The 17358-nt window shown below is 39.8% G+C and overlaps 1 protein-coding gene across 1 annotated transcript in view; it reads left to right on the top strand.

The window, feature by feature from the left end:
* TUBGCP3 (tubulin gamma complex component 3) overlaps window positions 1-16975 on the top strand; it is a 161076-nt gene extending 144101 nt beyond the window's left edge. The window contains exons 20-22 of the mRNA XM_083168687.1: window positions 2260-2400; window positions 5834-5950; window positions 15694-16975. Coding sequence (XP_083024813.1) covers window positions 2260-2400; window positions 5834-5950; window positions 15694-15852 — 417 coding nt within the window. The 3' untranslated portion in view covers window positions 15853-16975. The remainder of the gene's footprint in view (window positions 1-2259; window positions 2401-5833; window positions 5951-15693) is intronic.
* Window positions 16976-17358: the final 383 nt, after the last annotated feature.

Raw genomic sequence — 17358 nt, 5'->3', positions numbered from 1 at the left:
GTAAGTTTTTTGTTTTCAGTTACATATCTTCTAACTTGTTTTATAAAGTGGAATAGAGTAAATTAAATGCAACTGATAATAAATCCAGTGTGATAAGCAATATGCATGTGGTTTTGTATTCAAAAATGTTCTCCGCTACAAATTTCAATGTGCCATAGATTACAAAAACGGTCAAAATTTTGATTCTCTAGTTTTATGCTGTTGATGACCAATGACCAAAAGCAGCTATTAATGTATTTTTTTATTTATAGAATATATTTTTTTTTTCAAAAATAAAAGTTTTTATTTAAATTAACAAAATGCAACTTGAATAAAGTGCACAAAAATCTAAATGAAATCAATATTTGGTGTGACAACTGTTTAAAACTGCATTATTTTAGGTACACTTTCACATACTATAGATTTGTAAGGAATTTCTGAGAACTAACCACAGATCTTCCGTGGATGTAGGGTTGCTCACGTACTTCTGTCTCTTCATGCAGTCCTAGACTCTATGTTGAGACCATGGCTCTGTGGGGGCCATATCATCACTTCCAGGACACCTTGTTTGTGCTACAGATAGTTCTTAATGACGTTGGCTGAATGTTTGTGGTCGTTGTCCTGCTGCAACATAAATTTAGATCCACTCTGACACATCCCTAATGGTACTGCATGATGGTTAAGTACCTGCCTGTTTTTCTCACCATCATTCCTGGTTTGTTTAAAATACAGCCCAACATTTTCCATTTGTTAAAATGCAGCCCCACACTTCGCAAGAACAGTCACCATGCTTCACTGTTGCCTGCAGACACTTATTGTACCATTCTCCAGCCCTTCTGTGAACAAACTGCCTTCTGCAGCCAAATATTTAGAATCACCAGTCTGGAGCACCTGCTGCCATTTTTCTGCATCCCCAGTTCCTTAGTAGTTCAGAGCTGATGGCACTGATGCCCCCTCCAGGACTTACCTGACCAGGCTGAAGCCTGGTGCTGTCCTCAATGCCCCTGGGCTGTGGGCATCGAGCTGATCTTTGTGTAAAAAAATAGATTAAATACTATTGTCCTATACCGTGGAACTATGAGTCCCAGCAAGCCTCCCCCGCATGCTGGCACTTGGAGAACCACAAGTCCCAGCATGCGGGGCATTAAAGGACCTTCTGGCACTTGTAGTACCACAGTACAAGAAATAGTTAAACACACTGACAAGCCAGAAAAATAAAAGTAAGTACATACATTACACAAACACACTGATACTTACCTATCTTGAGCCCGTAGGTAGGTCCCTGGGTCCGGGGCTCCAGGGCTGAAGAGTCCTGGGTCCAGGATCCGTAGTAATCCAAAGGGGTACCTGTGGAAGGAAATCCTACTCACCTGGTCCACTGGTGACAATCCCGGCATCTTCTCTTCAAGTCGCGCTTTTCCCGGCTGGTACCCACTCGGACACTGGAGAGACGCAGAGATATTAATCTTTCCCCGTCTCTCCTCAGAATGATTCTACTGTCCGCCTGGCGGCCAATCAGGAGCCAACTTTTTTTTTTACTAATACCGTTTCAGAGCCATTACCACTGCCTAAAAAAACAGCTCTGAAACGTGTAGGACTCTGCTTTTTAAACGTGTTGAAATACTGGTTAATTTTTACCGGTAAATAAACTCTGGCGCTTTCCCACTGCAGCCTTAAACGTTTAGAAAGGGGAAAAAAAACGGCAATATACCATTTAAGACCTGCATTGGGAAAGGGGCATTAGTCTCTAGATGACTTACAGGCTCTTGGAGAAGAATTTAAATGTACAACCAATGTTTTTTAATAGCTAGATTTTGCCAGTAGCATCTTTAAATTTATACTTAAAAAGAAAAAAAAAGGAAGGAAGATCGATCTTAAATAATCCACAGAAGGTTCCTTTATACCCCATTCTCTATGTAAGAAGAACTTCCTTGGCCTGAGGGTTGAATCTTGACTTTTGAAAAGATCCAATCAGTTGTCTAAATGACCCCTGCTATAAATGTAGCATCTGATTAGAACACGGATGTGTAACTTTTTTTTGTGAAAATCACCGCTTATCTATTTTTTTGTACATTGGTAACATCAGTAGTGCTTCTGCAGTAGTTTTGACATTGTTTGGCATTTGGGCAAGGATGATGTGAACGGAAGTTATTCTTCATACATATAATTCTGCTGTTCTTGACAAAAATGATTTCTAAATCTATTGATTTCAAAGCAAATTTTTTTTCAGAGTGCAGTTCCATTTAAGCAATTCTTTTATTTATTTTTATTACCCTCTAGGCTCTTTTAAATCAACTTCGTGCAGTTTTTGACCAGATCATTCAGTTCCAAAATGCCCAGGAAACAATGTACAGGGCTGCTCTTGAGGAGTTGCAACAAAGATTACAATTTGAGGAAAGAAAAAAAGCGAGAGAATTGGAGGTATGTCAATATTTTATTTCAAAAGCAATTTTCTTTTTTATGGGAATTAAATAATTACATTTACTTGATCATCTTACTTCAGGACTCTAAAACCTTGAATTTATAGCGCTGTAGCAGCAGTTGAGTCACTTTTTAAGAAATGTAAAACCAGTGTAAAATGCCTCCCCCTCTTGCCTACTTGAAATATGTTTTTTCCAACTCTGCTCAGGAGCAGGATGCTTTTACATAATTGAAATGTTACCTTTTCTTTGTTATTCAATTGTTTACTTCTTGTTTACTACTTCTGCTGCAACAGCTGTCCTACAAGTTGTTACTGAAAATGGATTGAGATGCTCTCATTAATACTCACCCCCTCTCTCCTCTTAGAGATTGCTCAAAGCAGTCCTACTCCTGCAAGTACGGATCTCAGATCACTTGTGACTGCAAATTAACATTGAATACAGTAGCACACACTAGGACAGTTATAGTGCCCCCTAGCATCGTAAGTTCATCTAAACGGCTGTTCCCGACTGAGGAGAAAGGGGGTTCTCCTCAGTCGGGAACAGCCATTTCGATGAACTTCCGATGCTAGTGTAGGTGGTTCAGATGAACTACATAGCATCTTCTCACTGGACACTAATAGTTCATTAAGAAGTTATAATTTACTTTTTACAGATAAAAGCATGATTTCCCAGATTGAGACATACAGCTGGTGCCCCCCTCCTCTTTCTCACTAAAAATAATTGAGTGGTGGTTACTTTTTCCGTGGCTTGTTATATTGGTGGTCTTGTTTGTCTTTGTCATTCTTTTATTCTACTTCTGATTATTTAACTGTATATTTTATGTCTTGTCAGAGAGTAGTTTCTTCTAAATCTGAAGGTGCATTACTTTTTTTTATTTACTAATATATTTTACATGCTTAAATGTCATTTAAATTGGCAAGTGGGCAGTCAGGGGATAGGACCCACTTAATATATTGTGTGAGGGTTGGCTAATGAGCATGTATTTGAGAGGTACAGACAAATGGTCTACCCAGACTGTTGATCTTTAGAGGAGTCTGTTTCAGACATTTTACCAGTGTCTTCTGCATTTGAGCAGGTCTCTGAAAACATGGCGTCTGGCATGTTCTGGCAACAAATCACGACTGCACAGGAGCCAACACCAATTGTCTTTGGTTTTGTCCTGTCTGCAGTGCTGATGCACAATCCCCTTCCCGCCAGGTTATACTTACACCAATGGTCTTACCGGGGTGCAAGCTTCTGATTGGAGGTCTACTGCAGCCTCTCTGAACAGTGCACTCCCCCCTTCCATCCCCACACGGGCTGGAATCAAACCCTCCACCAGCAAAGAATGAGGGTCTGATGATCTAGATGGACCTGCTGCATTAATAGTGCTGCCCTGGAAAGAGGGGAGCATTCAACAAAGAGGATTTATATACAGCTTTTCATAGCTGCTAAGCAAGCAAGCCATTGCTTTTTGTACCATTTACAGTTTTACAACTTGATGTAAGACTTTAAGAATTCACTATAAACATGTACTGTATAAGTGACTATTTTACAGTAAAAGTTGTACACTAACTATATAGGGATCCTTCCTTATCTTTTTATAGCAGTAGATAGGTATCCACCTTAAATTCTATGTTTTGATCTTTGGCTTATTGTGCAGTCTTTCTCCAATACAAACCTGCTTTTATATTGAATATATTTGCACACCATGACCACCGTGGCCAGTCTATTGTCCATTTGATCAAGTATCACCTTAGATTGTTTTTAGCCTGTTGACATTAGTCTAAAGTAAACTGGCTCTTGTGACAGTGTGTTTAGGATCATGCTCAAGATTAGAAATCTGGTTTTAGTTAAAGGTTTAACCAGGTTTTTATGATTTTTATCTCATTTGGACTGGCTACTAATGTTTTGTATGTGTGTTCTGCACACATGTATGAAAGTTCTTTTAAAGTTCACATTGCAGCCCTCATGGTCTTCTTTCAGAAGATACAGTACTTTTGACATTAGTACAAAGTTGATTTTGCAAATGTTGCATGCAAATTTCATTTAGACTTAACCAACCTTTTAACATGCTCCAGTTGATTGAGTTTGTAGACTTCAAATATGTTACCGGGAAGACCTTCCTTTATTAGGCTATTTCTACATGTTGGAAGTTTTGATGCTTCTCCGTACAGTACACCTATCATTTGTCATAAATACAAATGGATTAAACCCTATTTTCGTGCAAAGTACTGTCTAAATTAAATCAAGGTATTGTCGTTTTGACCTTGGGTGTGGTAGATCTTTGGAAAAGAGCACGGCAACTTCATAGTATAACCTCCAGCTTTGGGACATTTCTGTACTTTTAGTGTCCATTAAATTTATAATGGGGTTGTAGGGGGGGGGGGGGGGGGGGCATTTTAAATTTCTTAGTGTCTACACTCCTTTCTGCGCACTCTTTGTGATTGTGGGATTTGGCCCCAACGTGTCAGGTACTTCAATCTCCAATCCTGGGATTTCGGGATTAGACTGTGCATGCGCATACTCCTGGCCTCACCTCCCACCCAGCTGATGCTGCTGCCACCCGCACGGAGGCACCACAGGCACCCTTTCAGTACTGCTCCCTGCCACCCAACCATATAAGTAAATCTGTGGACAGATGGGGTGTGTTCCCAAGATTGAGCATTTTTCAATACCGGATCCTGGGTTTGAAAAAAATGCCCCAGGATTGGCATTCCCTACTCTGGGCTACAGTGAACCCCAGTCGGTTCAGAGAAAATGATTTAACGGGCGTACAAATTATCAATACTCCCTGCATTTCAAGTAAATCCTTCACTTATTCTAGAAAACCTGTGCACCTCCATCAAGTTAATATTGACAGCTATTATGTTATGTATATTCGACCACAAAGGCAGGATGTTTCATAACAGTTTAAAACATTTTCTGCATGTTAGTCCTTGGTGGCTTAAAAAGACACTGCAAACTGGCATGGTTGGTCCTTACTTTTTTTTTACAATATATGTGTGAAAGCAACATTTAGCAAACTATTTTTTATGTGTTATACGTGTACAGAGAGAAACCAGCACCCACTAGTGTCAAAGCTGTGTGATGGTTCAAAATCTATGTATATATAAGCACATTTTGCTGTTCTTTTGATCTTACATGCACCTTGACAAAGGGGTGAACAAGACCCCAAAAGGTTGGTTTTACCTTTGACAAATATACTCACTAAAAATCCTGACTGAGTGCCGCTGATAGCTTCAAACTTATTCTACATCTCTGTTCCGGAGGGCACCATGGTGTTTGAACTACACTGTGGGAGTGCCGGGCCGACACCGAAAGATATTATTTATTATGTCATCTTATTGAAGCACACTTTAGTCATCTTATTGAAGCAAATTGATAAATCACCTTCAAGATTAAAAATGAATTAATCATTAACCATTATATGAAATCTACTTTTGCTGTAGGGAGAGTGGGGAGTTACAGCTGCAGAAGAAGAGGAAGAGAATAAAAGAGTTTCAGAGTTTCAAGAATCAATACCAAAAATGCGATCTCAACTTCGAATTCTCACTCATTTCTATCAGGTAACAATGCTTTTTAATAGGTACATGAAGCTGAAACTTTCTTCCACAAAAGGAACATACCATGGTCATTTATATAGGCATTAGAAAGCCCGCTCGACGCAAAAGCTAGTCTGCTACCTTCTGTGTTTGTGCATGTGTGAGAAAGATGTAGTTTCAGTCTCTGCAGATGGCAGTGTTTTGGGGACTCTCGAACACTAAATAGATTGATATAGATCTATATCTATAGAAAATGGATGGGCGGCGCCACTTGTATGTCCTTAGTAAGTAAGTTACAAAATGAACAATATTCCCTTAATTGTATAGAGGGCGTCTGCCAATCCTTAAGTGCAAAGTAATGGTATGTTACGTTAAGTTACAAATATGACCAATAGATAAGGATGCAGCAACTAATTGTTTCATTAAAATATTAGAATAATAACAGATAATTGAATAATGGTGGATTAAATATTTTAAAAATATATACGCATGATTCAATGTTTATCCAATATACACATATTTATTGCACAATGATCAATTTATTTGGTACACTATTAAAAGGATTAATATAGGTAAAAATAAAATAAATTTGGTCTAAAAATTATTACTGGCTTTGGCCACATAGTCATTAACCCCTTCCTGACAGAGCCAGTTTTTGCGTTCCTGACAGAGCCCTTTTTTTCAAATCTGACATGTATCACTTAAGTGGGGATAACTTTTTTTTGCTTTTACTTATCCCAGTGATTTTGAGATTGTTTTCTCGTGACACATTGTACTTCAAATTAGTGGTAAATTTGGGTCTATACAGTCTGTGTTTTTTTGTGAAAAATACCAAAATGTCGTAAAAAAATGGAAAATTTAGCAATTTGCAAAATGTTAAATTTTCTGCTTGTGAGACAAATAATCATACCACTCAAAATAGTTAATAACTAACATAGACCATATGTCTACTTTATGTTTCCATCATTATTTCAACTTCCTTTTAATTTTTTTGGACACTAGGAGGCTTACAATATGAATAGCAAATTCTCAAATTTTCAAGAAAATTTCAAACACTGATTTTTTTAGGGACCAGTTCAGTTCTGATGTGACTTTGAGGGACTTGTATGTGAGACACCCCCATAAATGATACCATTTCAAAAACTGCACCCCTCACAGTATTCAAAACAGCATTTTGGAAGTTTGTTAACCCTTTAGGTGTTTCACAGGAATTAAAACAAAGTGTAGGTGAAATTTCAAAATTTCATTTTTTTTGCAGATTTGCAATTTTAATACATTTTTCTAAGGAACACAGTACATTTTACTAGAGAAATGTGACTAAAAATTGTTTCCCCCAATTCTTTTGTTTTCATAAATATCCTATATGTGGCCCTAGTGTGCACGTTGACCAAACCACAGGCTTCATAATAGAAGGAGCACCTACTTGATTTTGGAGCCTCCTTTTTATGAGATTATTTTTTAGGCACCATGTAGGTTTCTAGGCACCATAAGATGCTAAAATTTAGGAACCCCCCCACAAGTGACCCCATTTTGCAAACTACACCCCTCAGGGAATTCATCTAGGGGTATAGTGTACATTTCAAACCCCCAGGGGTTTCACCAATTTTGATACAACTGGGCAGAGAAAATGAAAAATTAAATTTTTTTACACAAAAATGCAGTTCTGGCTCAAAATTTTTCATTTTCAGAAGGTATGAAGGAGAAAAAGCACCCCAAAATCTGTGCCCCAATTTCTCCCGAGTACGGCAATGCCTCACATGTGACCAAAAAATACCATTTGGGTGCATGGCAGGACTCAGAAGGGAAGGAGTGATTTTTGGATTTTGCAGCTCAGATTCTGGTGGAATTTTGGTGGGTGCTATGTCGCATTAGCAAGACCCCCCAAGCACCAATACAGTGGAACCCCCCACAAGTGACCCCATTTTGCAAACTACACCCCTCAGGGAATTCATCTAGGGGTATAGTGTACATTTCAAACCCCCAGGGGTTTCACCAATTTTGATACAACTGGGCTGTGCAAATGCAAAATTACATTTTTTACACAAAAATGCAGTTCTGGCTCAAAATTTTTCATTTTCACAAGGAATGAAGGAGACAAAGCACCCCAAAATCTGTGCCCCAATTTCTCCCGAGTACGGCAATGCCTCACATGTGACCAAAAAATACCATTTGGGTGCATGGCAGGACTCAGAAAGGAAGGAGTGATTTTTGGATTTTGCAGCTCAGATTCTGGTGGAATGTTGGTGGGTGCTATGTTGCATTAGCAAGACCCCCCAAGCACCAATACAGTGGAACCCCCCCACAAGTCACCCCATTTTGCAAACTACACCCCTCAGGGAATTCATCTAGGGGTATAGTGTACATTTCAAACCCCCAGGGGTTTCACCAATTTTGATACAACTGGGCAGTGAAAATGAAAAATTACATTTTTTTACACAAAAATGCTGTTCTGGCTCAAAATTTTTCATTTTCAGAAGGTATAAAGGAGAAAAAGCACCCCAAAATCTGTGCCCCAATTTCTCCCGAGTATGGCAATGCCTCATATGTGACCAAAAAATACCAGTTGGGTGCATGGCAGGACTCAGAAGGGAAGGAGTGATTTTTGGTGGTGGAATGTTGGTGGGTGCTATGTCGCATTAGCAAGACCCCCAAAGCACCAATACAGTGGAACCCCCCCCACAAGTGACCCCATTTTGCAAACTACACCCCTCAGGGAATTCATCTAGGGGTATAGTGTACATTTCAAACCCCCAGGGGTTTCACCAATTTTGATACAACTGGGCAGTGAAAATGAAAAATTACATTTTTTTACACACAAATGCAGTTCTGGCTCAAAATTTTTCATTTTCAGAAGGTATGAAGGAGAAAAAGCACCCCAAAATCTGTGCCCCAATTTCTCCCGAGTACGGCAATGCCTCATGTGTGACCAAAAAGTGGCAGGACTCAGAAGGGAAGGAGTGATATTTGGATTTTGCAGCACAAATTCTGGTGGAATGATGGTGGGTGCTATGTCGCATTAGCAAGACCCCCAAAGCACCAATACAGTGGAACCCCCCCACAAGTGACCCCATTTTGCAAACTACACCCCTCAGGGAATTCATCTAGGGGTATAGTGTACATTTCAAACCCCCAGGGGTTTTACCAATTGTGGTACAACTGGGCAGTGAAAATGAAAAATTACATTTTTTTACACAAAAATGCAGTTCTGGCTCAAAATTTTTTATTTTCAGAAGGTATGAAGGAGAAAAAGCACCCCAAAATCTGTGCCCCAATTTCTCCCGAGTACGGCAATGCCTCACATGTGACCAAAAAATACCAGTTGGGTGCATGGCAGGACTCAGAAGGGAAGGAGTGATTTTTGGATTTTGCGGCTCTGATTCTGGTGAAATGAATGGTGGGTGCTATGTGGCATTAGCAAGACCCCCGAAGCACGGTGAAATTATGAACCTAATAATCCATAGATGTGTGGTATAATTTAAAACACTCCTTTTATACATAGGCCGGGTTTGTCGGGGCAAGTGTCACACTGGAAAATAGTTTGCTTTCTTATTCCCTTTTTATAGCAAACTTTGCACCTTTTTTGTGTCCTGCCCTTTTTTCCAGTGGAGGGGATTTCATCAGGAAAATGCTGCCCTGGTACAATACGGGGGCCAGTACTAGAAGTACTGGGGCCCTCTGCCTGCTGGTTCCCAAATATTAGGCCCTTTATGACTTCCTCTTGAAAGTGCATAAATGTCCCCCTCTGGCCGGTAGAACGGAATAGCACGTAAGCGTTATACAGTGCCATCTGGATGATATACACGGCCAGCTTCTTGTACCAGATTTTTGTTTTCCGCAGGGCACTGTACTGCTTCAGTACCTGATCTGAAAGATCCACTCCGCCCATGTACCTATTGTAATCCAGGATACAATTAGGTTTTGAGGTGTGGGTACTGGTACCTCGTACAGGGACGGAGGTGGTACTGTCTCCGTGAATTGTTGTCAGTATAAGGACATCCCTCTTGTCCTTATATTTGACCAACAACATATTTTCGGTGCATATTCCCCTGCTTTCACCCCTTCTCATTACTTGGGCAATGTGCGTTTTTGGGAGGCCTCTTTGGTTCTTGCGCACAGTACCGCAAGCTGCTGTACCTCTTGAACCAAGGGCCTTAAACAGGGGGATGCTAGTGTAAAAGTTATCCACATAGAGGTGATAACCTTTATCCAGGAAGGGGTGCACTAAATCCCAGACAATTTTTCCACTAACACCTACGAGGGAGGGGGGGCATTCTGGCGGTTCAATTCTTGAATCCTTCCCTTCATATACCCTAAACCTGTGAGTGTACCCTGAGGTGCTTTCACACAGCTTATACATTTTTATGCCATACCTTGCCCTCTTACTGGGAAGGTACTGGCGGAATTTAACCCTTCCTTTAAAATGTATAAGGGACTCGTCTATGCAAATGAATTTATCTGGGATGTACATCTCTTCAAATTTGGCACTGAAATGATCAATGACCGGCCTGACTTTGAATAGCCGGTCAAAGGTGGGATCATCTCTGGGTGGGCACTGTGCATTATCGTTGTAATGCAAAAATTTAAGGATCGTCTCAAATCGAGCCCGGGGCATGGCCATACGGTAAAATGGGGTGCTGTACAGAACATCTGTACTCCAATATTGCCTAATTTCTGGCTTTTTTACTATGCCCATATGAAACACCAGACCCCAAAACGTCATCATCTCTACTGCATCTACAGGGGTCCACCTAGCAAATGATGACGTGGGGTTTTGAGCAATAAACTGCTGGGCATATAAATTAGTTTGGTCCACCATTAAATTTATAAAATCATCAGAGAAAAATAATTTGAAAAAGTCAATTTCTCTGAGACCTGTGGAATCAAATTGGATTCCTGGCATGGCCAAAAACTCAGGAACCTGGGGCTCAAAATTGTCTGGTGGTGGGGTCCATACGAGATCAATTATTGGGGGGGGGTCTCAGCTGCTCTACGGGGGCGTCTTTGAGGGGGTCCCTCATCACCAGAGGAGGAAGAGGAGCTTAAGACGAATCCTTCAAATTCCCCGCTTGCCTCACTGGCTGTGTCAGAGTCAGAGGCAAGCATGGCATATGCCTCCTCCGCTGAATACATTCTTCTGGATGACTGGGATGACATTTGAGATGACATTTGGGATGCCATTTTTATTTTTGTGTTACTGGTAGTGAAATGTTTCAACACGTGTATAGTGTAGGGGGGGGTACAAACTTTATTTCAACCCGGGGGTATGTAGTGTGTAGTGTGTATGTAGTGCAGAAAAAAAAAATACTTTATACAAAAAAAAAAATTGAAGGGGTTAAAAAAAAAAAAAATTGAAGGGGTTAAAAAAAAATAAATTGAAGGGGTTAAAAAAAAAAAAAAAAAAGGTCCTGCGCCAAAAATTGAGCACAGATGTTGGTCAGTAACGTCCGTCACTGAACAGCGCTCAAAGGCAACAGGAATTTGATCAAGAAAAAAAAAATAGATCAACCCTGTGCCGAAAAAGATGATCAGTGATGTACGTCACTGATCAGCGCACAGTGGCCACAGGACACCCACAAAATCACAGTGTGTGTAAAAAAAGACCCCACAGCACCCACAAAAAAAAAAAAAAGGTGATCAGTGATGCGACACTGATTACCAGTGAGGGGCAGCAGGTGCACAACCTTTGGTGCAACTGGCAGCAACTGACAGGTATATATAAAAAAAAAAAACCTCTGCACCCCCAAAAAGTTGCTGATCACCTCAGATATAGTGATCAGCACAAAAGGCGGGGGCAGCAGACACAAAATTTAGCACTCTCTATCACTCTCTGTCACTATCTCTCTCTATCTCTCTATCTCTCACTATCTATCACTCTATGACACTGCAGCAGCAGCACTGACAGTTATATATAGGAAAAATAACCCCTGCACCCCCAAAAAGTTGCTGGGGGTGCACAAAAGGGGGGCAGCAGACACAAAATATAGCAGTCTCTATCACTCTCTGTCACTATCTCTCTCTATCTCTCTATCTCTCTATCTCTCACTATCTATCACTCTATGACACTGCAGCAGCAGCACTGACAGGTATATATATATATATATAAAAAAAAACCTGCGCCCCCAAAAAGTTGCTGATCAGTTAATTTATACTGATCAGCACAAAAGGGGGGCAGCAGTCAGTTATATAAAAAATATATAGCACAATCTGTCACTATCTCTATCTCTCTCTCTATCTCTCTATCTATAACTATATCACACTGCAGCAGCACAAAATATAGCACTCTCTGACACTATCTCTCTCTATCTCTCTATCTCTCTCTATCTAACGCTATTACACTGCAGCAGCACAAGTTCACAACACAGGAAGTCACAAGTAGTAACATGATCCAGGAAGCATCCAGCACACTACAAGCAGTGATGAAGCAGTGATCAGGTAAGTATTTTGCTCGGTTCAGGTCAGTAAATGGCGTCTGCAGTGCAGTCACCGTTAGTTTAAATCCCCCTCCTTGGCTGTGATTGGTCCGTCGGTCCGACGAACCAATCACGGCCTTTGGGGGCGGGCGGGGTGAGGTGGGGTGACACCAGTGTCACCCTTACACCCCGCGGTGATTGGTGCTGTACTTTACAGCACCAATCACCTCCGATCGCGTGTCACCGGCGAACGTTATTCGCCGGTGACACAGAAAACGCTGTGAATGGCTGTTCACACTGAACAGCCAATCACAGCGATCGCCGACGGGGGGGCGGCATCGCAGCCCCCCCTGGGCATGCAGGGACATGTCTGCTGTCAGGGACAGCAGACATGTTGAAACTGTCACCGCGTCTATAGACGCGGTGACAGTTACAAGCCATGACGTACATTTACGCCATGTGTCGGGAAGTACTTCCCGACCATGACGTAAATGTACGTCAAATGTCGGGAAGGGGTTAATAAGAAAAGTCATATTACAATCCACTAGAGCCGGCATGTCCAAACTGTGGCCCTCCAGCTGTTGTGAAACTACACATCCCAGCATGCATTTCCATAGTTTTAGCATTCACTAATAGCAAAACTGTGGCAAGGCATGATGGGACTTGTAGTTTCACAACAGCTGGAGGGCCATAGTTTGGACATGCCTGAACTAGAGTAACCTACTTGAAGTAATGAATACCAGTGAGTAGTTGGTAGTGGTGAGATGAAACCACTGATGCGTTTCGTTGTGACCATATAATATTCATCGTTATTGGTTTGTTCCTTTTGCCATTTTGGGCTTCCTAATTGTTAGTACTGGTTGATTTCTCTACACAAATCCGTAGTATGGGGAGGAGGGAAGATTAAATCAAAGACGACAGACTACTAAACTAATTAATTTGTCCTCCGAAGAATTATCAAGGTGTAAAATGTTCACCTCGGTAGACCCATTGTGTTTGTTTGACCTTTTTTTTGTCAAATTTAATAAATGTAACAGATTGTTACATAGGAAACAATAGTTTGACGCAAGAAAACACAAGAGGATTGACTGCCTTTTAGTTCTATAAAATAATGTGTTTGAGTTCTGAAGGAATATTGGGAAAAGAAGGTTTTATATTCACATTTATGATGCAGTTGCCTTTTAAACTAATACTGTACTTAAATTGTTTCTTAGAGACAAATTAAAAATGTAATGCTTTTATAAAGTTAAATGAATAGACTTCATACAACTGGGCTCACAAACAAGATGCAATGGGGTAAATTTACTAAGGAGTTCTCTTGAAGATTGAACGTTGCCCATAGCAACCGATCAGATTCTGGGGGTATGCAATGTGGGTTCAGGGCTGTCGATACCCGCTGACAGCCGTGATCCAGGCCCGTTTGCAGTCAGACCGCATAACAACAGACGGGATTCAATGTCCCAGCGAAAACAGACGTGGATTGTCTATCTGCGGCCCGGATAACGTCAATCCACGGGCGTAATGGGCAGACCAGGCCCGACCACTTCTGAAGTTGGGCCCGTTCTGCCATGATCCCGCATCAATGCTGTCATTAATGACAGCATTGAATAGGGAGCCGCCGCTATTTCCCGTGTCGGAAATAGCGGGGGCAGATTGCATACTCCCCTCTGTCTATTATCTTCTAGAAGGTGCTACATGAATAAGAAGTAGAATCAGATTGCTTACTGTTGGCAACATCCCATCTTCAATAGAACTCCCATCTTTGTAAATGTACCTAAATATCTCCATTTTATTCAAAAGGGAGAATAAAGCAGTTAAAAAAAAAAACCTGATGGCTAATACTATAGTTAACCCTTTGACTAAGTGAATTTGTCAAAATAGGTGTGGAAATTGCCAAGCAAACCTTTTTATTAATCATTATGACCCGTAATGTTTAACTTTTATATAGGAAATACAATCTTTTTATTTATTTTTTTACACTATTTTTTTAAAAGTTATATAACAATTGTGAACGACACTGGAATTTTGGAACGCTAATAATAAAGTATTAGATCAATTGGGTATTACAAAAATGGATGAAATTTATTTAAACATATTGGGTATAAATATTCAGATTTACAGTATGAGAAATTTGATTATATTTGATTGTGGTAAAATAAATAACCGTGCACAAAGCAATAATACTTATGGTGGAGTCCTGCGATTAGATTGATCTGCCTAGTTATCGTATTAAAGCTGGAAGTTGAAATTGGTGGGTATCAATAAAGGCAACCCAAAATTGAGCAGGTGGTGGTGTCCCGAATGCTGCCTTCCAGAGAGAAAGGTTCTCAGGCAAAAGTGGGGATCTGTAACAATGGTAGCATATACATATCCGGTACTTATGTATTATCTGGACTCCCATGTTAAATGCACCCCATTTTTTCATACCCCTACTATCCAACTACGCATGGAGTTGATTTTATATAGTGTGGCGAGCGCAGCGAGCCACCGTGCCCGAAGCGTGGCGAGCGCACACGGTCTCATAAGAAAACCGGGAGCCCAGATATTACATAAGTACCACATATCCTTATTTACAGTGATATTCTCTGTTATAGTGTGGGAATAATTGTTATCTTCTGTGGCTTTTTTATGAATTGGTTACTAGTTTCAACTTGGAAATTACCATATATGCTTCCTTTACTACAAAAATAGAAGGTGGGAACTTAAAACAAATACTTGTGTGCTTGCCCCGCTAGGATAACACTGAGATGTACTCTTAAACCTCATACTAATATCAAATGCTAGGCCAGACTTAAGACTGGGGGACCCAAGTCTAGGTACGTTTGTCTACAATTTATGCAATGTCAGTAAATTATATACTGGCAAATGACCAGTATACCATTCTATTTCATAGTTGTGAGCAAGGCAATGGTTATTTTAGAAGCTTGTCTACACCATCAAGGTATCTGGCAAATGCTGTAAATTTTTACGGCTTAGGATTATTTTTGTTGTGGGCCTGATTCATGGACTTACACTGTGGCAATGTTTTGCAGTATGGTTAAACTCTGCGTGCATAGGCTTTGCACTGTGCATGCATCATAGTTAAATGGAAATGCCACCTTGCACATTTATCCTTGTTGTCGAGTGATTGACAAGCGCCATGTTGGGGGTGTTGACAAGAAAAAAAAAGGTGGCAAGAAAAAAGGAATGGTTATGGCTAGGTATTTTTGCATAAATTGCACATCTTCAGCATGCACAATCACAACTACGTGTGCCGTAGCAACTGTCCACGAATCAGCCCCTGTGTACTTTGGTATTACTTTGAGTATTTCTAGAGATTGTTAAAATATTTTAACTTTTTTTCTATTGCTTTTTTAGGGTATTGTTCAAGAATTTTTGGTTTTGCTGACAACAAGCACAGATGAAAGCCTGAGGTTTTTAAGCTTTAGGCTGGACTTCAATGAACATTATAAAGCAAGAGAGCCAAGGCTTCGTATGTCACTGGGTGCCAGAGGAAGACGCAGCTTACATGTATAAGGCGACTGGAACTTTTCCAAAGTAAATGTACATTTTTTTAGTTCTAAGCTTCCTGCTGGCTAAACCAATGTATACCCTTCATTACAAAATGAATCATATTAAGGTTATCAATAAGTAATTACATGGTTGCTCTGTACGCTATTAAATATTAAGATGTGTTTTTTGCTATCTACGGACATATTGCCGATTGAATGACCCAGGAGCCAACAGCTGCAACAGACATTAAGATGATACTGCATTCTTGAAATAAACAATTGCCATTTAAGGAGATTTCAGTGGTGCACCTGAAATCCAGCACTACAAATAAATTAAATAAATGAATGGTAATACCTCCCCCTTCAAACAAGCAAACCAAATAATGGGAAGTGCTTATATTTATTTAGTCTTCAGCATTTCATTGTGTGTATACAGCATATTGGAAGGTATCGTATGCTTCTTTTTATACAGCATAGTTCGTTTATGAAAAAAGCAGAGTGGACTTGTTTACACTGTAAATTTCAGTAATACATATTTTTATGAAAATGTATGTTTGTGGTTTTTATTTTTGTGTTCAAATTGGATTTTATTTATTTGCTTACACCTTTTATCTTTGATCAAAAATTGCTCACCCCTTTAGTCCTGAATATATATTGTCTTAAGATAAAGGGATTAAATAAAAAAAATTTGAATTTATAGACCGATTTATTTTAATTGTAGTTTATTACGCCAAACCTAATGCCACATTGGTACTTTTCTGTAAAAAAAATACTTTTTTCTTTTTGCCACGGGAAAGTATTTTGACAGTGTAAACACATCACATGATGTTTTCTTATTTCTTCTTTGTGGTAAGCATAACTAAGTTAAAAAAATATATACACCTTTTTATAGGCCTATAGAAATTATAAAATGTTTAAAGTATCCATTCTTACCTCCTAAGTAATGTAAATAAATTAGTAGCGTTGTCTTAGGAAAGGGTACATGCAAGCCTGTTTGATCTGTCTATTTTTCCACTGTAAATATTTATATATTCCTGTCTTAGCTTTTTTCCCTTTTGTAATATGTAAAGCTCACATCATTAAAGACTGTTTTACTACATCACAAAACACTTCTCTAAATAAACCATGTCTTTTGTTTTGAAATGTTATTTTTGTTGGTTAGAAATGCAGTGATGTAAATAATCTTAAAGTGAATTACAATGCTTTGATATTATTATTGCTTTTCAGAAGTCCTTACTTCAACAGGTGATTAGTATTCTTTCAAATGTAACGCTGATTAACACTCGTTTTAATGCCAATTCTACTACAGCCAATCAAAAACAACCAACGTTTTATTCAGAATGAACACCACAAAGTATAACCCCAAAATCACTAACATCTGTGGACGAGACCCTAAAAAATGTAACCCTGCAAGTACGTTCTAGTGTTCATTCTAGCACCCGCTATCTTTAAAAATCCATGTAGTTCCTCTTCCCTGCCTGGGGTGTCGCTGTCTGCTGTGGTGTTTCTAGCACAGGTCAGGTAGGCATAT

The sequence above is a fragment of the Crinia signifera genome, chromosome 2, assembly GCF_055691185.1.
Source record: "Crinia signifera chromosome 2, ASM5569118v1, whole genome shotgun sequence".
Taxonomy (NCBI): domain Eukaryota; kingdom Metazoa; phylum Chordata; class Amphibia; order Anura; family Myobatrachidae; genus Crinia; species Crinia signifera.
This window is presented reverse-complemented; position numbering and strand designations above follow the sequence as displayed.